This window comes from Pipistrellus kuhlii, unplaced genomic scaffold (assembly GCF_014108245.1).
Source record: "Pipistrellus kuhlii isolate mPipKuh1 unplaced genomic scaffold, mPipKuh1.p scaffold_m20_p_16, whole genome shotgun sequence".
NCBI lineage: Eukaryota > Metazoa > Chordata > Mammalia > Chiroptera > Vespertilionidae > Pipistrellus > Pipistrellus kuhlii.
Window position 1 is genome coordinate 15,932,835 of NW_023425471.1, and position 27,910 is coordinate 15,960,744.

Here is a 27,910-nt window from a genome sequence, read left to right on the forward strand (position 1 = left end):
AATTAGGAGGGATCTCAATATCATATTTCAAGCTGTATTACAAAGTCACTGTTCTTAAAACAGCCTGGTATTGGCACAAGAACAGATATATAAATCAATGGAATAGAATTGAGAACCCAGATATCAACCCAAATCACTATGTTCAATTAATATTTGACAAAGGAGGCACAAACATACAATGGAGTCAAGACCGTCTCTTTAATAAATGGTGTTGGGAAAATTGGACAGATACATGCAAAAGAATGAAACTAGATCACTAACTTATACCATACACAAAAATAAACTCAAAATGGATACGGAATTTAAACATAAGAAGGGAAACCATAAAAATACTAGAGGCATCCACAGGAAGCAAAATCTCAGACATATGCCAAAAAAACTTCTTCACTGATACTGCCCCTAGGGCAATGGAAGCTAAAGAGAAAATAAACAAATGGCACTACATAAAAATAAGAAGCTTTTTTACAGCAAAAGAAACCCATCAACAAAACAAGAAAGCCCACTGTGTAGGAGAACATATTTGCAAATGTTATCACTGATAAAGGTTTAATCTCCAACATCTACAGACAGCTTATACAACTAAACAAAAGGAAGATGAATGATCCAATTAAAAAAATGGGCAATGGACCTAAATAGAATATTTTCAAAAGAAGACAGAAGGAAGGCCAAGAGGCATATGAAAACATGCTCAAAGTTACTAATTATCCGAGAGCTGCAAATCAAAACAACAATGCGGTACCATCTCACACCTGTAAGAATGGCCTACATCAACAAATCAACAAACGACAAGTTTTGGCGACGTTGCGGAGAAAAAGGAACCCTCAAGCACTGCTGGTGGGAATGCAGACTGGTGCAAACAGTTTGAAGAACAGTCTGAAGTTTCCTCAAAAAACTGAAAATGGAACTCCCATTTGACCCAGCAATACCACTCCTAGGATTATATCCCAAGAAACTAGAAACACCAATCAGAAAGGATTTATGCACCCCTATGTTCATAGCAGCACAATCTATAATAGCTAGGATTTGGAAACAGCCTAGGTGCCCGTCAGCAGATGATTGGATCCAAAAACTATGGTACATCTACACAATGGAATACTATGCTGCCATAAAAAAGGAATTCTCATAATTTGCAGCAACCTGGATGGAATTGGAGAACATCATGCTGAGTGAAATAAGCCAGTCAATGAAAGAGAAACAGCACATGACCTCACTCATTTATGGATAATAAAGAACATTATAAACTGATGAACCAAAAGATAGATATAGAGACAGTAAAGCAATAAGCAGACTGTCAAATTACAGCGGGCAGGGGAGGGAGATCTGGGGGAGATAAGAGATCAACGGAAGGACTTGAATACATGCATATTAAGTACAACCAATGGACACAAAATTCTGGAGAGGGTGGGTATGTTTGGGAGGGGGGGCAATGATAAAATATGTACACAGATAATAATTTAATAAATAAATAAGTACATAATGATTTGGGGAAATATCATCATCATCATCATCATCATCATTATCATCATCATCATTATTTGGTTAATCCTTACTCAAGGATATATTTCAATTGATTTGTAGGGAGAGTGGAAGAGAGAGGTAGAGTCAGGCAGATAGAAATATCAATGTGAGAGAGATTGGTTGCCTCCCACATGCATCACAACCAGGGCAGGGGATCAAGCCTGCAATGGAGGTATAGGCCCTTGGCCAGAATCAATCTGGATCCTTTAGTCCACAGGCTGGCACTCTAGCCATTGAGGCAAACCAGCTAGGGCTCCAACACTTGTTCAATATCTTACTCTTTTTCTTCTCCATCTGACACTGAAATAATGTAAATGTTGGTACACCTGACTTTTTCCCAGAAGCTCCTTAAATTACCTTCATATTTTTTTATTCTTTTTTCTTCTTGCTCTTCTGATTATGTGGGTTTTTTTTTCTTCCTCGTATTCAAAATTGTTGATTTCATTCTCAGAATCCTCTACTTTACTGTTGAATATCTATAAGTTATTAATTTCAGTTAGTTCATGCTTAATTTCTCACTGGTCCCTTTTCATGTCTTTGACATTCTCACCACTAAGATCCTTTAAAATCTCACCAAGTCCCTTGAAGTTCTCATTAAGATCCTTGAGCTACCTTATAACCATTGTTTTGAACTCTGTATCCAGTAGTTTGCTTGCTTCTAGTTATTTCATTTGTGACATGTTTCTTTGTCTTCATATTTTGGCTGCTTCCATGTGTTTGTTTCTATGTATTAGGTAGAGTGGCCTAGTATAGTAGGTGTCCTGTAGGTCCCAGTGGCTAAGCCTCCCCAATCACCTCAGCTGGGCATTCCAGGTACACACCTATGTGGGCTGTGTGCACAGTCTTGTTGTAGTTGAGCCTTAATTGCTGTTTGAATCACTGGGAGGTGTTGACCTCCAGGCCAATTGGTTGTAAGGACCAGCAATAAATACAGTGGAAGAGCTGCTTTTCAAGAGACACACCTATGGAGCAGGACTTGTTTGGTGCTCACTGAGTCTGCCCCTTGAGTGTGTCATTTGTGGATATATAGAATTGTAATTTTCTATGATCTGAAGCTATATACCAGGTGTAATGGCTCTGGTGCCTCCTGGGAGGTACAAACTCAGCCACTGCCTTGGACCACCCAGCAGGAACTACAGAGCAATCTGCAGATGGCTGCTACTTGTCTTGGGCTTGGAGGTACCTAAGATAGGCCCAGATGTGAAGCAAGGCAGGCTGCTGCTAGTTCTTGGTCTTTGTCCCCTTATTGATAGGTTTGAGGCACACTGATACCATCTACTGCTCATTTGAGAGATTTCAGGAAAATCTGAAGCCTGAGTCAGGGCAGGCCATTCACATGGAAAAGCCGCTGAAAACAGCTTGGAGGAAGTGCAAATTGGATGGGGCAAGGTTTCAGGGGATAATCAGGCTGGAGCAACAGTGTGAGTCAGGCTTATGGAAACTTATATATGAGCTCTGTCATGGGGGAGTTCTCTATATAGAAATAATCACCCCTGAGAACATTCCCATCTGTAAGAAAGTGACATCTGAGTTCTTGCTCTGCTGCCAAACAATCAAGTTATTCCCCATATATCACTCACTGGTTTCCCCAAAGCTACCACTCAGTGCTGGAGCTCAAAGGAAGCAGGACCACGTAAATTCGTGCACTGGCCCTTTAAGAGGGACTGCCTGGGTCTCCAGCAGCATCACTGTCACTCAGCCACAATCCCCACTGGTTTTTACAATCCAAAGTTACAAGGACTTCTCTTCCCTGCTCTGAAACCCTGTCCTGGAGGTCTAGTGTGGGGTTGGGACCCCTTGTTCTTGATGGAAGGTCTCTGCAGTGGAAATATCACTCCTGATTAAAAACACATCACACGTGGGTCTTCAACCAGCCAGTTTTGTGCCTCCGCCCCCTTCTACAAATCTTGATGTGTTTTTTTTTCTTTATTTCTCTAGTTGTAGGACTTCCATTTAGCCAGATTTCAGGCAGTTCTGAATCAACTGTATTTTAATTGTAATTTTTAATTGTAATTTTGATGTGGTTGTGGGAGGCAGTGAGTACTGAAGTTTACCTGCCACCGTCTTGGTTCTCCTTTAAGGATACTTTTTATAAGTCAATAGAACTCAAAGGATAACTTTAAAATCATTTTAATTCAAACTCAAAGTTTTTTCCATTAATAATGGACACTTTTGAAATCAAGCACTAATGATTTTACATATTGAATTATGAAACTTCCTTCAGAATTCCTTACAAAACAATGAACCATCTGTAACTTTTAGTATATATATATATATATATATATATATATATATATATATATATATATATATATTATAGCTTGGGCAAACACAGGGCTGCTTTTTCAGGGTATCTTTGGAACTATTTTTTAATTGTGGTGACTTTTCACTAAAAAATAATACCAATGGAGAAACTGACTATATTCATGCAAGCTTCTAAGTGTTAATGGTTCTGAATCTTACTCTTCCAGGGTTATCTAACCTTTTTCATAACCATACCTAATTACTACCCTACTATGCTTCTCTCAAATGCACTCTGCTATTCTGTATGGATTGATGGATGCCCTTATTTCAACCAAGTGTCAGAAAATAAATTGAATTGCTTTGATGTAAATAATTATTTATTTGCTTTTTAAAAGTGGTCATTTATAACACATCCTGTATTATCAGAGAGCCATATTTAAAAGCCAAACCCCCTAATCCGAATATATAAATTTCAGAATTTGAAGCACCTTAGATAAGCTAAGGTAACTGTTTTCTACTTGATTAATGATAGTAAGAATTAAACTGTGGTACCTGGCATATGAACATTTCTGAGAATGAAGAGTGCATATTTTGGCTGACATGCTGTTTGCTGCTTTCAATTTTCATTTTATTTCATTAAGTTCACATGAAGTAGAGAAAACACACTGAGAGATTTTCGGAACAGTTATATCACCTTTCTTTTTCTGTCTTGCAAAAATATTAACTGCCTCTTCTCTTTTAAAATATATTTTTATTGATTTCAGAGAGGAAAAGACAGGGAGAGAGAGATAGAAACATCAATGATGACAGAGACTCATTGATCGGATGCCTCCTGCACGCCCCCTACTGGGAATAGAGCCCGTGACCTGGTCATGAGCCCTTGATTGGAATCGAACCCAGGACCATTCAGTCTGCAGGCTGATGCTCTATCCACTGAGCCAAACCAGCTAGAGCTAACTTGCTCTTTTTTACTTTATCTGCCTGCCAGTATCTCTTCCATCTCACATGTTTCATTCTTTTTGAATGGCAGATGTTATATAATTGGCCTTTGTCATTACATATACTGACTTGTCTTAGAGTTTAAGCTGAAAAAGAAAATGGAGTCTCCTTATCTTGGAAAATGCCATTGCCCATTGTGACTCCTAACTCATCACAAACATGTCATTACTAAATTCAAGGACCAAAGAAGGAGATGAAAATTAGTGTGTTGGAAGCTGGGGTGCAAACTTGCAAAGACCTTATCAATAAAAATTCCTTTCTACTCCAAGAAATCTGCTTCTCTATTTCATCCTTTCACTTATTATATACTTATGTATAAAAGTTAGGTGAGCCTTACTTTTTCCATCTTTCTTTATGGTATAACTAGAGGCCCTGTACACAACATTCATGCATGAGTGGGGTCATTTCACTTGGCCAGTGATTGGGGCCAGTCATGGCCATCTTGCCCAGTCCCAATTGGGGCCTATTGGGGCTTGTGGCTGAGAACGGACTGTGGGAGGGACCACAGGATGGCTCCAGGGCATGTCTGGCCCATCTGGCCCAGTCCTGATTGGGGCTGATCAGGGCCAGCTGGCCAGGGAGGGACTTGAGAGTTTGGCCAGCCTGAGAGGGACTGCAGGAGGGCTCCAGGGCATGTCTGGCCCATCTCGCTCAGTCCTGATTGGCCAGACCCCAGCAGCAAGCTAACTGGACAGAGCATCTGCCCCCTGGTGGTCAGTGCTTATTATAGTGAGCAGTTGAATAACTTTATCATCTCATTAGCATATTATGCTTTGATTGGTTCAATGGTCAACTGGTCAACCAGACACTTAGTATATCAGGCTTTTATTATATAGGATATAATGGGTAAAAGCTCAGACTCTGGAGCCAGATTCTCTATATTCAGATGTTGGACCTGCTATTTATTAAGTGACTTTGGGAAAGTTATTTAGCCTCTTGGTGCCTGACTTTCTTCAAATGTAAAGGAAGAGTAATAATGGAATCAATCTTTTAGGGCTGCTGAGAGCATTAGATGGGTCACTAAATATAAAGTGCCTATGACATTGCATGGTTTGAGTTGTATTATATGTTAGTTCCTATTATTGTTATTTCATATTAAGTACAGATTTTCTATGAGTGCTTTCAAATTAATAAATTTCTGTTATCGTTTTTATCATGGAAGTAAATATGTCATAATTCAAAAATATGTCATATGTGCAATTTAGAGGAACAATAAAGAAGAAAAATATCTCTTTGGTAATCTTACAGCCTAGAGGTAGTAACTATTCCCATTGTTTTGTGCTTTCCCTCATAGATATTATGAAGTCCATTTATCCTTTTCTCCCTCCCTCTACTACCACCCCTCCCCTAGAAACAGAAGAAAGCACAAATTATTTTAATAAAAAGATTTTAATTAGGAAAAGTAACTAATTAACAAGTAGAGAACCTGATGTCCAATCCCTGTGATTCCTGTCATTTAGGTGACACTGGGCATTTTACTTTCTATCTCTATTCTTTGTCTCTAACACCAAACTACTGTAAAACAGGTATAACAAGAGCTTCACTCTGCCTTCCTGAGATGCTGCCATTAGTTACTCAATAGAAACCGGTACACAGGAAGGGGCAAAATAGGTGCATGTAGAACAGCCAAAGGATGAGTAGGCAGAAGATATGGTAACAAAATCTTAGAGGAAGAAAAGGACAGGAAGTTGCTATAATATCTCCTTAGCTTCCAGAGCTGTGGGATGTCACTTCCAAACTGTTAATTATAATGTGTTATGGTATTTAAAGAATGTCCTCTGTTAAGTGAAGAGAATGCATGGAACATTTATATTTCATCTTTAATGCTTTGGCCCAGAAGTAATCTGTTTTTAACAGGACTAATCACATTGCTCTGCCTAACTATAATACAAGGAGGCAGATAAATGAGAGATAGCATGCAGAATATTTGGTGAGCATTTACATCTTTGTAAAAAGATCAGACAGTTTTGGGGAATTATGTAATGGTACTTGTCTTACCAGGTACAGAGACTAAGGAAGCTATGGTACTAACACCAGTTAGCAACAATGGGATATAATAGATAACCTGAAAATAGACCCAACAGTGTAAAGCAAATTAATAAATGAAAGAAAAAAAAAACCCACATTAAAATCCAATGTGGCAAAATGACATAGTGCAGTGGGAAAGAATTGTGTTTTTAACAAATGGTGTTGGATGTTATATATCTGAAACAAATCCTATCTAATAAAGAGGGAATATGCTAATTCACTATCACACCTTCACAAGATGGTGGTGCCCACAGCCAATAAAGAGGCAATATGCTAACTGACTGCCATGCCCTTACAAGATGGTGGCACACACAGCCACAAGATGGTGGCACTCAGTCTGCCTCATCCAGCCAGAGTCCCCCAGTCCCCTCAGCCCTGCAGGAGAAGGCAGTTGGGGGCAATCAGGCCAGCAGGGGAGGGAAGTTGGAGGTGATAAGGCCAGCAGGGGAGGGAAGTTGGGGATGATAATGCTGGCAGAGGATCAGTTAGGTGTCAATCAGTCTGGCAGGGGAGCATTTAGGGGACTATCAGGCTGGAAGGCATTGTGGTTATGGGCAATCAGGTAGGCAGGCAGGCGAGTTTTTAGGAACCAGCAGTCCCAGATTGTGAGAGGAATGTCCAACTGCTGGTTTAGTCCTGATCCCTGTGGGGATGGGGACAACCCCTGAGGGGTCCCACATTGGAGAAGTTGCAGGCTGGGCTGAGGGACACCCTTTCCCCATGCATGAATTTCATGCACTGGGCCTCTAGTATAATATAATATTAAGTGTAAACTATACTTGAAAAATAAAAAAGAATGCCCACTGTTATGTATTTAGAATGCTAAAGAAAGAATTCCATGTAAACAAACCTATAATTTTATCACTTTTTCCAGAACCCTGTGATAAACCAAGAAAGAGCTCTATGGAATTAGTATAACAGTATTCCCCATTTAAATTCACTCTAATGTCTTAATATGCATCTCTCCTGTGGTTATAAACATCACCACTTTAATTTAATCTGAACCTTCAACTATCATCTCCATACCAAGTAAATGAATGATTCATTTATTCAAAATAAAAAGAATCATTCTTAATTGGGTGATTTACACAAACACATGAGATATTAGTACTTGTGCTATAAAAATGAGGAAAACTTTGTTATTTCAATTAATTTCTGACTGTTATTGCCTTTGATATCTTTTCCTACCTAATATTGAGAGACTTTTTCCGCAGCTCACTCCACTTGAAGTTCATGTTATCCAAACGTCTTTGTAACAGAACTGCATCATCAGAACCTTCCAGGGATCTCAGGATTTTTTGGCCATTTTCATCTAGGTTGTGGTAGATATCAGTGTGAGCTTCGATTTCTCCTTGGAGGTCCTATAGAACAGCAGGGAGAAAAACACATGCAGAATTAAAACACAGAAGTGATCGGCTAGGAGTATGAGTCTGGAGTACCGTAAAAAATAAATTATTAGTTCAGAAAATATTTCAAATTAGGCCAACTAACAAAAAGATGAACTTCCAACTCACTTTTCTTGGTATATCTCTTCACATTATTAAGTAGATTGAAAATGGGCATCTTATTAGGTATAATAAATGCATTCTCTGACGTAAATTAAAACATAATATACTTATAACTTTATGAATTTCATAAATTATATCTTCTAGTCCATGGATGGAACATAATGTTTTATGGAAGTAATATGAAATAAAATTCCCATGATAAAGTGCACCTCAGTGTCAAGTCACATTTTCTATGCACGCGATAATCTGAAGAGTTGACTCTGATAATCTGAAGAGTTGACTCTGACTGTTAGAAGCTTGGCGAAACAAGCAAACAAAGCTGAACTCAGTTCATAGAACCAGCACAGAACAGGATTTTATCATCGGAGATCATCTTCTTGACAGTATGCATTAAGTTCACCTTGGTATTATTACAGCATCATACATTTATTAGTAAGATTTTCCATTTGAGATACCATCATATTTTTCGACAAGAATTATAATAAGACATTATGCATTCAACCTTATTTGTATATATACAGATCAAGAAAATTATCATAATAGAAGAATCTGACCTTTACATGGTATGTCTTCCGGTGTAACATTTTCAGCTTGAACCGGGGACTACAGCACTGATCCTGTTGCATAGCAATCCTGAGAAAACCCGGCGACTGAAAGACCCCTGCTTTAAAATGCCAACTTTGCTTACATTCTGTTGACAGAATGAATTTCAGCGCACAGGCTTCACCAGTCAATAATAATAAACAGCCACTTTGTAATCTCCACTAAACGGTAGCCAGGCCTGTGGATGTGGGAGGGACCTCAAAGAGAGGAGGCCTGGAATATGCAGCGACAGTTTATATTAAACAGCCAACTTTTCTTATCATTTTGCCATTATAAGTCAGAGACATTATAAATTCATTTTATATATGTGTTTCCCTCCTTGTTCCCAGCAGAACAGTCAAAGCCAAAAGAACATTCCTTAGAGAGCTGCCGGGTACCAGCATTCCTTTCTGCCTACACAATGAATGGAAGCTTTGTACATTATCTGACTTGCTTTTAGAGATTTGTACGCTTCTGTTCAACAAGTTTAAATATTCATTCGGAAGCTCCGGACAATTGGATTGACCTATAACTAGAAAAAATAATTTTTTTTCTCTCTCATTCTAAAATTGAATTAAATTACTCTTCTAAAGTAAGGAGGTAGCATGGCAGGAATGATATATTAGAAATTCTAAAGGACTGGCCTGTGTTTTCAGTCATAGCATCTTGAATGCCGAATTTTGAATGTTGCAGAAGTAAGTTAGGTGGACAATGAATGTCTCCTGTCACTATTTTTGGCAGCTGAAGAAGTATCCCTGATGGGCTCTAAAGAGAATTCTGTCCCATTTCCTTTGACAGGAAGAGAGGGGGGCTATGGATAGAACCATATCCAAAGTTGAAAGAAGAGAAATACTAAAATAGATTACATAAGATCTATCTCTATTCCATAAAAAAACAAAACAAAACAAAACTCCTATGTTCTGGAAGGATTTAGCCTGATTTTCAAAGGAGCCGGTGTGGAAAACTAGTATTGAGCTTCTTATGAAAATGGAGTTTTAATCAAATATACATTCATTTTTTATGTTTGTATACCGACATGGGAAAACATTGCCAGTTGAATTTGCTACTTCTTCAGCTAAAAAAAAAAAAGAGCTTAATTTATCTAAATAATTCAGTAATGAAAACAGAACAGATCCAAGTTATCTAGACAATTCCACTATGCTATTTGACTTTCCTTCTTGTTGTATTTGATTAGTACACTACTTCAAACTTTGCCTCAGAGTACACACTTAAGAGAACTAAACCAAACCTTTAATTGTTCAACAAAATAATATCTTTTGACTAAAACAATCAGCTCTTTATGTTAATAGACAATAATGAGGTGAAGGCCTGGGGTGGGAGATGGGGTGGGCTAGAAGAGGTCAATGAGGGAAAAAGGTGACATATGTAATATTTTCAACAATAAAGATTTAAAAAATATAAATTGGACCACCCTCAGGAGAGTACATAATCCTATCCTGTAATTCCATCCTCTCATTGCTTTCTCCCACCTTCATGCAATCTTCTTTATATCCTCTACTTTCTCTCAAATGCATAAAATAAGCCACAAACTTGTTCTCTGAAGCATTTGAGATTTTGTTCCCTGGCATATGTTGTCAGTTTGGCTCAAATAAACTCTTATAAAAATTCTCTACAAGTTTGGACATTTCTTATGTTGACAGTTATTTCACTTCTGACTTAACTAGAAAAGATCACTCAAGCCTTAGTCTTTACAGTTAATGTATGTTATCAAAATTTTCTCTTCTTTTTGTGATTGTATTCTTTTGGAAGAGCAATAACTAATGAATAGGGAAAAGTTATTTGTTATATAACAATAGAAATAATAGCAGTAGCAAATATAACACTATACACCAGATACAGTCCAAAAATTGTATATACATGCACTCATTTAATCTACTCAGTAACCCTTTAGGCTAGGCATTGTTATGATTTTAATTTTACATGTACGAGAATGAAATTACAGAGAAGTTATGTAAAACTGTCCAGGGTCACACAGCTAATAAACCATGTGATCAGATATCAAACTCAGGCTATTGAATTCTAGCTATTAAGGACTATATAATATTGCCTCTGAGATTTTTCCTGTTAATTTTTAAATTTTTCCTATTAACTTTTCTTATTAATAATACTTCTGCCTCTGCTGGTCAGTGTGTCTTAGTGGTTGAGTGTTGACCTATGAACCAGGAGGTCACAGTTCGATTCCCTGTCAGGGTATATGCCCAGATTGTGGGCTTGATCCCTGTGAGGGGCGTGCATGAGGCAGCCAATCAATGATTCTCTCTCATCATTGATGCTTCTATCTCTATCTCCCTCTACTTTCCTCTCTGAAATTAATAAAAATATATTAAAAATAATACTCCTGCCTAAATTTCAGCAACTCCAGCACTGCCATTAGACAATGCAGAATAACATTTTTACTATTCAAAGAGTAATTTCATGGTCTTCTTAACATGGATACTTAAATAGAGCTGAAGCAGTGAACAGAGATATATCCAATACAACTAGAGAGCACATAAAATATTTGAGAAAATGAATGCAAATGGAAAAATGATATATAGCCCATCCCCTAAACGAAACATATAGCCTAAAGCCCTATACAATTATGGAGCAAATTTTAGCTGTGAATATTAAGGAAGTTCATATATGAGGCAAGTGATAAGTTCATAGTATAGCCATTTTAGGAGTGGGGGGTATTCTCTTTCCTGCAGATTTTTTTTTTCAAATCTCATATACTTCCCTCTTTTCTAAGTTTAACCTACTTCTGTCATAAGTCCCCTTTCCCAGGGAAAATGAATGGGAAGGTGCAGTTAAATAAACATAGTTTGAGTCTCCCCCTTCATTTTCCTTTATTAGGTGTATAAGTTTAAAAACTCTTTAATCTCTTTAGCTTCACTAAGTATTAAATAATAATACCTACCTGCTGGGTTGTTTTGAATATTACATGGCATAATCCTTGTAAAATACTTTGAACAGCATCCAGAACACAACAGGCTTTTAATAAGTAACAGCTAATATACAGATTTGTATTACAAGAGAATCAGTGTGGAAATAAAGTGATAGAAATAAACTTCACAAAGTCAAGGGACTTACTTTGAGCCTTGAAGGATGAATAGGAATGAAAGAGGTGGAGGAAAGAGGGCATTTCAAATGGAAAGAATAGAATAGAGATGGCTGAAAGGTAAGAATAAGTTTGGTTTATGAGCAGGGACAATGAATTGTATATCCTGATTGAAATGAATGATGAGCATTGGGGGAAAATAGGTAGAATATAGTCCTGGTCCTTAAATTATGTTGGATAAAGATCTTCTTATATGAGGCAAATGAGAATAAAAGTTTATGAAGAAAATTAAAGGACTAATATGAGATTATTAAATATTAAATTTGTACTATCTTATTTGACAAATAGAATGATCCATGGTGTCCCAAAATAATAGGACAACTGGGGAAGAATATGAAAGGTTGCAAAAATTTTATTAGAAGAGAAATAAAGTAGGCAATGCCAGGAATTAGTGTTATATTCTTCTTTTGTTATCTAAACAAATAGTTATGAAACTTTCCTAAAACATCAAAGATAATAGCATCCACATATTTTTATGTATATATAGAATTTTCTGTCTCTACAAAATAACTCAGCAAAAAGTAACCTCCCTATTTTGAATATAGCTGAGAAGTATGCAACAAAACAAAACAAAACAACAAAAAGATGCACAAAGAATAAAAATAGTCTGGCCAGTGTTGCTCAGTGGTTGATCACTGACCTAAGAACCAGGAGGTCATGGTTCAATTCTTGTTCAGGGCACATGCCTGGATTGTGGGCCTGATCCCCAGTAGAGGGTGTGCAGGAGGTAGCCAATCAATGATTCTCTGTCATCACTGATGTTTCTGTCTCTCTATCTCTCTCCCTTCTTCTCTGAAATTAATAAAAATATTAAAAAAATAAAAATAAGTAACCAAATTTTTCTAAAGATTCATTACAGACAAACCATCTCTAATATTTTCTGAAAGCATTACTACATGAATATTGATAAGGCCATTAGGTTCTCTTTACTGATACATTTTACCTAATTTAAAAAGTGATGATCTGATTTCCAAGAACTTAAAAGGTCAGAAACAGAAGATCCAAAATAGGAGAGAAGTTATCCTTGAGGGCTAAACAGAGAGTAGCAAGAAGTGACACCTGACAGAGAACTGAAAGGTGTAAAAGGAGCCTCAGGTGCGCATAGTTGACCAGGGTCACACAGTGTGGAAAGAAGAGCCTGAATATATTATTAGCCCTTGCAGGAATCACCTAGCTTTTAAGAAAAGCAAAACATTAATGTTAATGATGATGATCTTGAACTATCCAGCAAAAGTAGATTTATGTTCAGTAAACTCTATTTAGAAAGAAAGCAATGTATGTACAACTCTTGAAATAAATTTATCCAATATGGTTATTTTGAAAATGTATTGCTGCTTTAAAGAAGTTAAAACCAACAAAAACAAACATACAAGAGTCAAACTACTTAGCTTGGCTATCTAAAATGACTTTTTAACCATGGACTCTAAATACTCAAAGTTTTGGAGTACACACAAACACACACTCCATTATGAGAACAGAAATGGAAAGTAAATCTCTAGAAACATTTATAGCAATTGTGAACTTGAAAAGGGGACACATATTAACCTGACTAACTTAAATACCTAAAGTAACCACATAGACCTAAAGTAACCACATAGAAAGGATGATCTGAAATGAACACCTTTTAATTAAAAAGTACTTTATAATGTGCAGTCCTGTCCTAGGCAAGTATCTTCCCTGACAAAGATCAACTTTGATCTTTACTTAGTCTAAAGTCTTTTTACATTTAAGATAACATACCTTTGAAATGTCAGGGTAACTTGTAACTTCCCTTTTTCTGGACCCTTCTAGGCACAACAAATGGTGCTGGGGTGAAGACCACAAATTCCCTCATTGTTATTGTTATCATGTTAACTACTGACTGTTAACTATCTTGTACCCACCCACCTGTGTCAAAGAAGCACTTGTCTAACATTTTACTTTTTATCCAATCCTAGAGGTTCCCCCTCCCCCTCCTGTGCTTTCTTCACCCCCCTAACCTAATACCTGTAGATTTCATGTATCCCACCTACATCTCCTCCTTTCATTGTAATGTATAAAAATAGGCGAAAAACTCCCATTCTCCCACGTATTATTGCCATACCTTGAGGTTCTGTTTCCCGGCAATTGTTGACAGTTTGGCTCAAATAAACTCACAAAAATTCTTTATAGATCTGAATGCTTTTCCCCCCATGTTAACACAATCTAAAAATAAAAAGTATGGGCTTGTGTTGTGTGTGTCTGGTTTTTATAATATTTTAAAAGTAATTCATTTTTATTGTATGTTACATGAGTATCAGTCTGTTATGTGTTGGAACTTAAAACTAGCAAAACAAAACAGAATTATGCTCCAATTCCTTTATGTGGGTGCTTCTCAAAAATTCAGAAGCACCCACATAAAGGAATTGGACCCACAATATTGACCTTATAAGGACTTTAACCACCAGAGGTTCCTAACTCACTCAGGAAATGCAGTTGGGTCCAGATTCACAGTGGATGTGCCTGCTATTCTATATGTGACTATTGCAATACTCTTATAAAAGCAGCAGGGTTGTCATCCCCAGAGATACAAGAGTTAATTTGATGACTGTCATTTGACTTGAAGCCTGTTTGCTCTCCGTAGATAAGGAGTATGTTTTCAGGTCTACTGCATCGCAATGCATCTTAAACAAACAGCTATGGATTTAGGAGTCCATAGGCTTTGCTTTTAAAAATTGCTGTTATTAAGGTCCTCAGAGACTATTATTCTGCAGGGTTTTTTGTCTTTGCTTTCATATCTCATTCAAAAATTCTCACACTTAAGCACTAGAACAATGGAGAGAAGGGATATGCTCTCCTGCCTCAGTACATTCCTAGGTGCAAAGCTTTATTTCAAAATCTAATCTTTAAAAATGCCCGGCCTAGGGTAGATGATCCCAGAGGAAACCTAGCAAAATCTCATTTGTCAGACTGCCTTAAGCAATTCCAAACCCTGGTAACACGTGATGCTTTCTCTTCTTGTCTGACCCTCTGATTTACTCGAGTCTTAAAATTACTTCTGAAAGCTGAAGAGTTCATTTCAGATATACTAGATTAGAAGTACAAGTATATTTTTTCTTCTGCATTTTGTTTTCCTAGTTTCTTTTTATTCTGTCATAGTTCAAAAATGTTCTGAGTATTCATCACACAAGCATGCATTAAGTGCCTATTGTATGTCCAAGATTTCATTAAGAGCTATGGAAACACATATAATGTTAAGAAATATGTAGTTATAGCCCTTAAATTCCTTCCTTCCTTCCTTCCTTCCTTCCTTCCTTCCTTCCTTCCTTCCTTCCTTCCTTCCTTCCTTCCTTCTTCCCCCTCCCTCCTTTCCTAGCCCATCTCTTCCCTTCCTCCCTCCACCTGTCCCTTCTTCCCTCCATCCCACTAATATTTAGTATATTAATCCAGGTCTGCAGTGGTGAAAACCCCCCCCACAAACTAAACAAACTTCTGCCTTCTTGATGTTCATAGCATAATAAGAAAAAAAAAAAATCAGAGAGAAATAGTATAAACAGGAGAGAGATGTGGTAAAACAGCTAAATAATTATCAATAAAATAAGAAGGTAACAAATGGGTGGCTATGATGAGAATAATGGTGTACATATAAGAAGGTTCAATGTCAGGTGAGATTTGAAGGATGTGAGGATACCAATTACAGGAAAACTGAAAGGCACAAAGTTCCAAGTGAAAGAGCCTTTACATCAGGAAAGATCTTGACTAAAACTTACCAAGAAATGTGGTTGCTGACATATCTAGATGTAGGGTTGGGGGGACAAAAATAGATAAAGCAAAGGACTTCTATACTATAGGCATAGCCCATGGACATGGGCAATAGGGTAGTGAAGACCTGGGGAGATAGGTAGAGGCTCTAAGGAGTGGAGGGTAAGGGGGGGAAAGGGAAGATACCTGTAATATTATCAACCACAAAAAGTTTACTGAAAATCTTTCTATATATAAAAGCCTATGCAACTGTCACAACCGAAACAACCCTACAGAAGATCAGGTAGGTTGCGTGGGGCAACCAGACTAGCAGGGGGTTAGTGAGGGACTACCAAATGACTGAGCAGCAGGCTGCATAGGGCAACCAGGCCGGCAGGGTGGTTAGTGAGGGATGACCAGACAACTGAATATCAGGTTGTGTGAGGTGACCAGGCTGGTGGTGGTGGTGGGGCAGTTAGGGGTGATCAGGCTGGTCGGGGGGCAGGGAAGGGTGACCAGGCCAGAAGAGGGGAACAGTGAGGGGTGATTAGACTGGCGGGGGGGGGGCAGGGGAGGTTAGTAAGGCTATCAGGCAGGCAGGCAGGCAGGCAAGTGAGCAGTTAGGAGCCAGTGGTCCCAGATTGTGAGAGGGATGTTTGACTGTCAGACATCACCCAAGGGGTCCTGGATTGGAGAGGGTTCAGGCTGGGCTGAGGAGACCCTCCCTTCATGCATGGATTTTGTGCACTGGGCCTCTAATAAAAATAATAAAATAGTGGCTTTGAAAAACAAAAGAAATGTGGTTGGAAATGAGATAAGAGAGGCTTCACATAATATGGGGCTTTGAAGTCACATGAAAAGAAGTTTGAATTTTATTTCAAGTGCAGTGGAAAGCAATAGAAACTTTTAAAGCAGGATAGTGACATCATCTGATTTAGGCTTAAAATAAATCACTATATTACTATACGAAGATTACAGAAGGCAGGAGAGGAACAGGAGGACAAGTTAGAGGCCAGGCCCTATAATCCAGGCAAGAGATAATGTGACCTGGACTAGGAAGATTGCAGAAGGTGAGAAGTAGACTGATGTGAGATATGATTTGGGTACTAGATCTCTCTCACATACTAATGGATTAGGTGAGGCAGCCAAGGAGAAGGATATCTCAAGGATGTGTAATGAAGTTTTAACTTAAACAATTGAAGGATGGTAGTGTCATTTACTGAAATAGGGAGTAAGTAATGGAGAGTTCATTGAGTGCTCATAAATTATAAAAATATCTGCACATGTGACTCAATTTCATCCTTCTCTTGCTCTACCTTTTGCAAGTAGATTTTGGCAAAGTGATAACCATTCCCAACAATATTATGAAGATAGAAATGTTATTCAAGTTTTTTAATTTCCCCAGGAGTAAAACAAACTTTATATATTGGGTTCCAAACACACACACACACACACACACACACACACACACACACACACACACCTTGGTGCAAGTAAATTACAATATGGCAAGAGCATTGACACTAAAAATATATAGATACTCATACCTAAAATATATCCAGTGAGGCATCTCTGAGGTATATGGGAGTGAATGTTAAAGGACACAAAATCCTGAGAAAGGGTAGATAAAACAACACTGCCTCAGCTTATTTTAAAAAGTTAAGATGCTATGGACCCAATGGGAAACTAATGTTGGTATCCATTTGGCTCAGCACTTAAGTTATAAAAAAATGGCATGCCTTTATAATACTGTTGTTAGAAGGTAAAACGAGCCCTTACATAAGCTGAGGTGTTTTTTTTTAACTAATATACATCTAAAATCCATATAAAAACCTATATTGTATTGGCATTGTTACTTCAGGTATTGCTATTCTGCTTTGCTCATAATTGATTATTTCTTACAGGAAACATCTTTCAGAAGATAATTGTCAATGGTAATCTTGAAAGGTCTTCACACAAACTCTAGATTTCACTTTTAAATTATAAAGACAATCAAATATGAAAAGTCTACAATGTTGAAGGTACTTTTAGTTGTGTGTTATGTTTTATGTGCAGGAATCAGCGTGTTTGACGGTAACTCTCCTTATCTGAGAAAGACCAAATGGGCTTTTCTGACAATGAAATGTATTTACTATTGCAGAGCCACAATGAGAACTGGGGGGCAGAGTAGGGAGATGAAACAAGGTAGAGAACTAATACTTACACCTCTTATAAATCCTTTACATAAACTCTGTAAAGTAGGCTTTCTTATTCCACAGTTGAGTAAACTACAATGGGAGAGGTGAAGTAACTTGTCTAAATCCCACAGCTGTTATGTGGCAGAAACAGGATTAGAGCACAGATCTGTCTGAACTTATATTCTTTTTACTCCTCCACCACATTCCTCCTCCACCTTTCAAATATACAAAGCAAATGACTTTTGAATTGGGCTACATATTATACAACACAACGATTAATTCATTAAGGTGGCTGTGAGCTATATCATTTGAGAAATTTACTGTGATCCTGTGAAAGGAATGGCCAGGCAACTGAGTTATTTTCCAGTTAGGTATGAAGTTCTTTATTCTCTTCAGTTAACTCAGAATTAATACCTTTAATGGTTTTGAATAAGTTAGCAGAATTGATTTCTATTCTTAAAATAGACAATTATCTTCCCATGAGAAATATACATGTGGTTTTATGTATCTGCACAATTTGTGTATGTTTTAGATAGTATACAGAGTTAAGGAAACTCATTTCCCGAATCCCTGTCACAGAGCTACTTTTTTTTTTCCTGCTAGAGAATCACTATCACTGTAGTTCAAGATTGTATATTAGAAATAAGTTGATGTGAAGTCTCATCTCATCTGAACAGGAATATGTAAGAAGAAGGCAAGAACATATGGCAAAGTGCCATAATTAATTTTGATAATACACTAGAAATCATAATAGCCATGGAGCCAATTTCCTCTGGCTTGTTTTAATATGAACGTTGTAAATGTAGAAAAACTTTATTTAATTCCTCACCCCCCAAAAGAAACCACATCATTGTATCCTGACACAACCACAAAACAACTCTACAGCTGAGGCAACTATTTAGAACCACTTAGCAATATAATAATAAATCTAAGATGTTTCTATATTTTTTCACTTTAAATAGCAGGACAATTCTTAAATAATTCATAAACACATGTTGGCACCATTGCATTCATTTGTGGGTACTTTTTAGCCTAAAGTTTTAGAGAGATAACCTTAAAAATTCTAGGTATCTATAAAGTTTGAATGCTAAAGAAGATTCTAGCAATATAATGTTAACTAAAGCCCTACTCCATAATTGTATTGGATTTCCTGTTGTTTTTGGTGCATTAATGTCTGTCTATTACCAAGTAGAGAAAATTACTTTTTCTGGGGAGTGTAATGATGTGTGTGTGCATACGCGCACTCATGGGTGCACCTAGGGAGTTATGTCACCCTATTTTGCTTTTCTTCTCTCATGGAATACGATGGATGGTGTTACTCTTTTGTCAATGTATGGAGAAAAGGAAGAAAATGGATATGCCTGAGGCCATCAATATAAAGGTGGGTAACACTGACATATCTGCCATAGGAAACATGACAGAAATGAAACTGGAAAAAATATTAAGCAATATTTCTTCATTTCTAGAACCCACTGTGCAGAAGCCAGAAACCAAAACCATGAGTTTTCACTTTGTATACCCACCTATCTCCCCAAAAGCATTCAGTTCAGAATGTCTTAGAGAACCCAGACTGTCTTGACCCAGGGCATTCTTGGCCTTTGGCCAGGAGATGATGCTTCTTTCACCAGATAACATGTAGATTTGAAAAGTTATCACCAGGAGAGTAAGGTTTTGTAAGGCTTTGGTTTTTCCATGGTCATGAGATAAATTATATAAGTTTTAATAAAGACAAGAATAGAGAAAAAGATGTCTGGGTGTGGTGTCGGATGGGTGCTGGACTTCTGAGGGTGATCGCTTTGTAAGTTATGTGAATGTCTGACCACTATTTGTACCCTTGAAACTAATGAAATGTTGTCTGTAAACTGTAATTGAAAAGTAAAAAAATATTTTAAAAAGAGAAGAGGATGTCTTTATAGATTATTTTACATCATAACAGTTTTATGTGGGAACTACATTGTGATATCTGTTATACAACAGTAGAAACCTACCCCACAGTGTCCTGAGTAAAAAAAGGAAAATTTTTACTTGGATTTAGTCATTGTCAGGTATCTTTAGTATAAATTAAGAAGCCTGGTCACCCCAAAAATTAGAAGTAGTAAACAGGTTATGTCCATAGGGCTTTTATAATGTACACATATTTTTGGTTCACTCTTTTCAGACAGGGGTGAGATGAATTGCATAGTTGTCAGGAATCTCTTAGAATTTAACAGAGGGGAAAAAAAAACCCTTTATCAATAGGGGTCTGAGAACCAGTGTAGGTAATATCTAATTACTAATGTTATCTTGAGCAGACAATGAAGACTTGCCCAAATACCCTTCCGCCTGGTTCTTTCAGAGTTCTGTTCCTTTCTGGCTTCCTGATTTTTCCCTTTTGTGAATTGGCAGAAAGATGGGGTGTCTCCCCTAACTTATATCTAAAACACTCATACAATCATAAAATATAAGTTTCTTATTTCAAGGGGCCCACAGTCTCCTGAAAAAGTCCTAAGTAAACACACGGACCCATATAACATGTAATAATGTTAATGTTGACATAAGCCCTATGAGAACACAGAACAAACAGCCTGTCACCAAGATTTGTAGATAGCATCACACCAGGGATGGCATTTGAGCAGGGTCTTAAGGTAGAGAATGAGCAGACTAGGGAAGAAGTAGGAGAATGAAATTTGAAGCAGAGGAAAGAGCATGTGTAATATTGAAGATAAGACGAGATAAGAACTGAGTAATTCTATATGGCAAGAGGGGAAGGTCAATGTGGTCCAAGGGAGAGGGTTCTTTTTACTCTGTGTCATCCACATGTGCCTGTGAAAATGAGTATATATCATGTATTGGTAGTTGGTCTAGATCAGTGGTTGTCAAACCTGAGCAAACTTGAGAATCACCTGGAGGGCTTATGAAAACATAGGCTGCTGGGCCCCAACCCTGGGGTTCATGATTCTGTGGGTCTGAGGTAGAGCTCAAGAATTTGCATTTCTAACAAGTCCCCAGATGAAGCTGATACTGCTCAGGTACCACATTTTGGAAATGTACCTCTGGTCTAGTGTAACAGTCCTTCATATTCTAGAGGTCATGACTGCCTTTGTAGAAATGAAGGATCATTTCCTCAGAAACCTGTGCAAAGATTCATAAATACAAACCATCACCTATAATTTCATGGGCTTCCAAGACCCACTAAGAAGAAATGCAAAGTGGTAACTACTGGCAGTCAACTCCATCTCCATGAAATATAGCTTGTTCCAAAATTGTATACACATACTTTGAATAACAATTAAGGCAGTGTTTAGTTTATTAAAATACATTTCATTTTCAAAATTGAGCTATAGCTGTTAATTTTTGGGACACCCTATATATTGAATTAATAAAGACAATATAGCCTTCAAGGACTATTTTAATGGACTTTCAGGAAGAAGAGCACATTGAATGTGGCACTTATCCATGCATCTGGAAATTAGTAATAGTGATACTAGGTGCAAAATGACCAGGTTTGGGGGAGTAGGGCTTATTAAAGGGCAGTGCAGTCCTTGGGTGTTACAATAACCACACACTAACCATATTCAAGTAACCTGGACCATTCCCATTCTGAACTGCCACCAGCTTGGGAAATAACAAATAAGAGAGGGATAGGTGGGTAATGTGGAAGAAATGGTGCATTTAGCCAGAGGCATGGGGGAAGCACACAATTTGGTCCTTTGGGTAAGTGTAGCTATGGCTCTAGAAACTCTGGTTGGTAGGCCACAGAAACACTTTAAGATCAAAGAAAGAGATAATTAAAAATAAGCTTAAAAGAAAACTTCCAATCAGTTGTGCTACACAAAGATAGGAGACAATCCCTTTTGTAGAAAAATTTTTTTTGACTTTACTCTTTACCTAAGAATACTCCTCATGTGCTTTCCATAACCCAGAGGTATAGATATTTTTAAATGAACCTGAAAAGAAAGCAGAGGTGCTCTTTATTTCATGAAAAGGAAGTCATCCTTCATTTAAAGAACCTTAGGTCTGCTCTGCATGAATGCATGCAGTCAGGAATGCGAGGCAAATATTGTAGTATTCATTTTGGCAACTATAAATTCAAGTGATCCTCTGAGGTTGCGGGGAAAAAGGCCCACTGAGCTGGAGAACAGAGCTCTTCCTTTAACTTACTAAAGAAGTGATAGTAATAGGGGCAGAAATAGAATATTGGGGACCAGCTATAATTGTAAGAAATATCAATGATGCTTTGTTAACTGTAATTGTTTTGTTCTATTTAAAGAAAGCACATTCTAACCTGGCTGGGAGTCCTCGGAGCTCCCCTGGAAATGCAGCTCGTCCACCACATCCAGAAGCTGTCTATTACCATGGAAAAATTGATAACCTTGTTGCAGAAACTGGAGCTGCCAGCCCTTTGAAGATCCCTCCAGCCTTTGTGTACCTGCAGGCTTTTGTAAATCCCCAGCCTGCTTAATTTGAGAACAGCACATTTGGCATAACCTTTTGCCTACTTCACCATGTAATCTTCATCATTCTACCCAATATAAGCAGCAACCCTGTCTCTGCTGAATTGGTTCAAGTAGTGACTGGCAGCCAGACCCATTGATTGTCCAGTTACAATAGTGGTACAGGCCAAACACCCTATAATAACCTGGGCAAAGTACACCTTTGAGTCGATGAAGATTTTCTGTTATTGCACAGGCTGCTTTGCCTAAAGCCAGGAAAGCTCCATCTGATGCTAATGTTTTCAATGTGGATCCATCTCTGAATTCAATTCTTTTCAGCAAACTTTCATTGGGTCTCATCATGGGCACATTTACAGAGCAATTTCCATAATGATAAAATCTCTTCAAACGAGATTTAAAATGTAATTAAAGGGCAGATTTGATGTGGTAAAGGCATTGTTGTGCAGTGGCCATACATCATCATGCCATAGAGTGCTCATTCAGCTAGCCTATGGCATGACCCCAATTTCACTCTGGTAAGATTACATGTCCTTGTTTCATGATAATGGCTAGATTAAGAAAATTAAGATAAAAAGCTTCTCTATTAGACAGAGAATTCCATAAATATGAGTCAGAATTTTGCACCCTTCTCCATTCATTCTGTTTCTGACTTCTGAGCCTGCAAGCAACTCCTTGAATCCTAAGGTGAACACTGACAAACTGACAAGTGAAAGCTGAAAGGGCCTGCTTGCCCTGAGAAGTGGATCTCCATAAATCCCAGGTCCTATTCTCAAGGTTTTAGGTGCAATTGCTACAAAAGTAGAAACTATAGGTCATAGCTCCTTGAACGGATGAATGTTTGTTCCTGGAAAACTGCTTGGTGCCTAAGAAAGCAAAAAAGTATTCCTTGGGCAGTTCATTTCTGAAACCTCAATAGTAACTTAGGCTATTCTTCACCATACAATCAATATAAGATTTTATGCTTTGAAATTTCCCCAACCCCCAAACATTTTGCCTACCCAGATCCTCTATCACTGAATATCCCAAATCATGGTATTTACCAAGTGTTGTGAAATGATTTTTCACTGGTCTGCAGGCTTACTTCATGATAGATAATCCTATATAATAGGGAAATCATGTGGTGTTTTTTATTTTATTGATTTCAGAGAGAGGAAGGGAGAGGGAAAAAGAGACAGAAACATCAATGATGAGAGAGAATCATCAATAGGCTGCCTCCTGTCCACCCCCCACTGGGGACTGATCCTGCAATCCAGGCATGTGCTCTGACCAAGAATCAAACCTGGTTCATGGGTTCACAGTCAACCACTGAACAATACTGGCCAGGCTGTTTTTTGTTTTGTTTTGTTTTTAACACTCAGTGCAAATCAAATCATTTAAAAGACCAGATTTTAGATCTAAGATCATTGTGAAATAGCTTCCGAAGCATTTTGAAGATTTGGGCCTTTTAAACACCATATATTTATTGTATTCTCTTTGAAACATACCATATGATAGTCACAGAAAAAAAATGCTAAATAGTGTCTGAGTTATGTAGAATATTGAGAATTCTACTATTTTTTCCTGTGCCTAAATGAAACATTTCATTTGGCAAACAGTCTATGGAGTGAAATTTATCCTTGTGATTTGGGAAGTTACAAAACAACTCCTGTGTTTTAAAATATCATCAAATGTGTGAAATTAAATTACATATAATTAGTAAAAATAATTTCATGGTCTTTAACTTACTGATGATAAGAATTTGTCATTAAATAGTTATTGAGCTTTTAAGTGCAATAATGTTTTCATAGGCAAGAGTAAAACGCCAGAAAAAAATAACATACACTTGTGAAGAGAAAATAGATATACTGTATCTCTGAAATAAAAGCAACTTATAAGCCTCCTTTATTAAAAATAAAAGGTCACAAGTTAAGTTAATCTACAAAGTTCACCTCCATTTTTGAAGATGTAATGCTATTTTCAGTTTGCTTTCACAGCAAACAATGCATGGGAAGTTTGATTTCAGAATAACTTCTTTTAGCCAAATAGCCTTCATCAACCATTGGACAAGGTTTCCATCAATTAATTCCCCTACTTCCCACTCACCACCAGAGATAAAAGGATTGAAGAGATAGCACCATTCTCTGTAGGATTGTTTGCTTGCACTCAGCCAAGCTTCCACTGCTTGATTTCATTTTCATGAAAAGTCCTGCAGGATCATTTGGAGAGCAGCTACCTCTATTACTTCTCCCAACATCCCACTGCTTCCAATTACCACTGATTTTCTGTTACAATCAGTAGCCTTGAAACTTGAACTACCCAACTGTTTTAAATTCAGAAGAGAAAATCCCAGGGAAAACGGGGAACAAAAAAGTTTCCATATTTCTGAAGAACACTGTTGTACTTGCGTGCTTTTCATCATCTTTGACTGCTCTGAGAGGCAGTATTTCTTTTCATGCTTTAGCCTAGGCTGACATTTCCCCTCACTAAATTGTTAATTAACATGGTACAAATCCACCCTTCTTCCTTTTGACATCTTCATGCATGAAATAAGTAAAGCAGTCCCTAATTTAGAAAGAGTTCTGTAACCAAAGTTCCACTGAGACAATAGCCATATATGTCTTGGGCCAGCACTTACACAACTATCTGACCTTTAATATGGGTAAACTATGTCATTCTGATAGCATTACTTTGGGTTATGTGATTTGGGAAGTGTGCAGCTTTTGGGGAACAAAAAGAAATACAAAAGGAAGTAGTATTTCCTCTCTGAATTCTGAATGTGCCCCATGCAAACAGTAAGCAAAGGAAATCTGATTTCGCACTTGTCTATCTAATTTCACCTCCTGGTGCCCAATCTTTTCTACTCCTGTATTTCCTTATGCTCCTAAATCCTTCTCTCCTACCTGTTGAGAACCATAATCCCAAAACAGAGTCTGACCACTTTCACATTCTGGGGGATTTTGACATTTAAGGTAAGCCAAATAGAGCACAGACTTCTAGGATTTCAGAGAGTGTAAGAATGCAGAGTGAAAATATTCAGATGCTAGCAAAAACATCAGGGGTAGAAAGGTTTCAGCTGCTTGTGGTAGGAAAGCTACTTTGGTTAATAGTATTAACTTAATACTATGGATTGTCTTACCCAAACCTCCATACCACCTGACTTCTAGTTAGGTTAGAAATTTAAATGTGTGTTTGCTATGCTTCTATGTATCTAGGATTCTGGACATGAATTAGGTTTTAATAAGTTAGGGTTATCAGGTAAAATATGGGTACCTATTAAATTTGAATTTCAGATAAACAATTTTTTTAAAAAAATAAGTAAGTTGTATGCATTATTTTGTTTGCTAAGTCCGAAACTGTACATCAAGTAGAGGGATTTGTGAGGTATTTGGAAAGTGGAAGTTCCTTTTGGCTGTTTATGTTAGCAGCTTAGTCATAGAAGTATGAGATTTCCCAAAACATAGTTCTCAAATCTATTCTTTAGTTTCCTGGGTGGAAGAAAGCAGTTGCTAACATCAGCTACAAAAATGGTAATCTCTAGAAATCAGTTTTCTGATTCCTAGTTCATAGTTGTATAGAATTGTCCTCCAGTTCATTGTCAGTGGTACCTCAGAGATGGCAGTTCTCTAGTGAATCTGTTCTATCTGGTTTTAGAAGTCTATCCTGGAAGCCAAGTATAAAATCTGTTTCTCCAGCCTTTCCAAAGATTGAGTATGCATCGAATCTTCTATATAAAATATTATCTGATTATCATATCTAGGGTAGTTTATTTTCCCTGCACTGAACTGTGAATGCTATATTGGTCCTCCATTTCTCTATTTGTTTCTAGGACTGGCAGTATCTTTCTTTAGTCATTAAAAATCTGCAAACTGAAAACTCTATGGTTTTCTCAACATTGCTCATTGTCACAGACATTAGATCTATCAAAGCAGGGTAGGAAGTCAGGAAGGCAAAGGGGTTTGTATCTCTGGACTGATGTTTTATTTATAAAGAAAATACAAGACACTTTAGATTGTGACAACACATGAAAATACCTAAACAGCTCTAGCCAGTTGCTCAGTGATTAGAGCATCGGCCTGTGGACTGAAAGGTCCCAGGTTTGATTCTGGTCAAGGGCACATACCTCGATTGCAGGTTCCTCCCCAGCTTGGGCCATGATAAAGACACATGCAGGGGGCAACCAATCAATGTGTTTCTCTCACATGGATATTTCTCTCTGTTTTTCTCTCTCTATTCCATTCTCTCTAAAAATCAATGGAAAAATATCCTTGGGTGAGGATTAAAAAACAACAACAACCAAACAATGAAAAAATATCATCTGGTGAGTACTAACAAAACAACAACAACAAAGTACCTAAACATTGTCTTCATAATTTACAAAAATCTCACTATTACTTTCCTTCTCTCTTTTGTTCCTCATATCTAGGTGTCAACTTTTCACTGAAAACACATTTGATGCCTAGGGAAAATATTTGATTCAACAGTTTCATAATAGGATGTTCTATTAACTAAAACATGATACACTACCATTCAAGCTCCCCCCCCCCAAAAAAAAAAAAATCCCTAAAGTGGAATATCGCAAACTCCTTGCATGGGGCATAAACTTGATTCATATGCAAAGACATGGGTTACTAAGAAAGACAGTTTGCTTTTTCAGGCCTGGCTTGCAGGGAGAACAGAGCTTGCCTCCCTGCTGTCAGTACTGGACACAGCCCTGAGCATATACTAGGCACCCCATAAATTGAGCTGAACTTTCTAATAATTTAGCTGCATTTCTTAAATGCATCAGGTTCTAACGTCAGGAGATACTGACATAGTAAACATGGACCATCCCCTAGTGGTCAAGATTTTTTACTATTCGATCCACATAAGTAGTTGATTGTCCAGACACAAATACTTTTGAGAGTATATAGGGGTGCTATTAATAATTACGCTGAGAACAACAAACATAAACTGGGACTGTCCTGAGCAAATCATGATGAACAAACCTAGAGCAATTCATAAAGTGGGGAAAAAAGTCCTGACTGGGCTCTTAGGTTTCCTCATTACCAGCTGAGGCAGCCTTTCTTCTTCCTCACTCCCTGCAAGTAACAAAAGTTCTGTGACATGGTGTCTCCTTCCTGCCTGGGGTGCGCTGAGGGCAGTGAATTGATCACTGCACCTGTTTCTTACATTCAGGGAAAGGCGAGCAGAGAAAAGACACAGGTTCATACCACTGTGTGTGCACCCAGGTGCCTTCTCACCGAAGGGAGTAAACACCTTCTATTCTTTTTACTATGGGAAGGAAAATAAAAAAAGAAGGCCAATAGCAAAATGCCCTTCAAAGAAAACATTTTGTGAGCCTGTGTGTAACAGAGATAAGAGCTAGGACACTGCCAAGAGAAATATCCTGGAATAGCTTCTTGAAAGAAATATGTTTTTAACAATTGAGAGAAAGTGAATGTTGCTACAACACCTATTCTGTGTCATCTGTACACAATATTCATCTCAGCAAGAAGATCAAGTTTCTGCATTTGCCAGCCATACCCATTGAAAAGAATTCCCTTTCTTGAAATTTACTTTAAATTCTCCATTATGGAGAAGTAATTCATTCCATATGTATTTGATATCTGACATTTAATATCCAGT

At 37.6% G+C, this 27,910-nt stretch overlaps 1 protein-coding gene across 6 annotated transcripts in view; it reads right to left on the reverse strand.

Annotated features, from left to right (window-relative positions):
- Positions 1-27,910, reverse strand: part of DMD (dystrophin) — a 1,962,662-nt gene that overhangs the window by 421,643 nt on the left and 1,513,109 nt on the right. For 4 of the 6 annotated variants that reach the window (XM_045582357.1, XM_045582356.1, XM_045582355.1 and 1 more), the window contains one exon: positions 7,978-8,150. In XM_045582357.1, coding sequence (XP_045438313.1) covers positions 7,978-8,150 — 173 coding nt within the window. Of the gene's footprint in view, positions 1-7,977; positions 8,151-8,851; positions 8,939-27,910 lie in introns of those variants that run through there. The other 2 variants (XM_036439738.2, XM_036439739.2) reach the window with 1 other exon arrangement.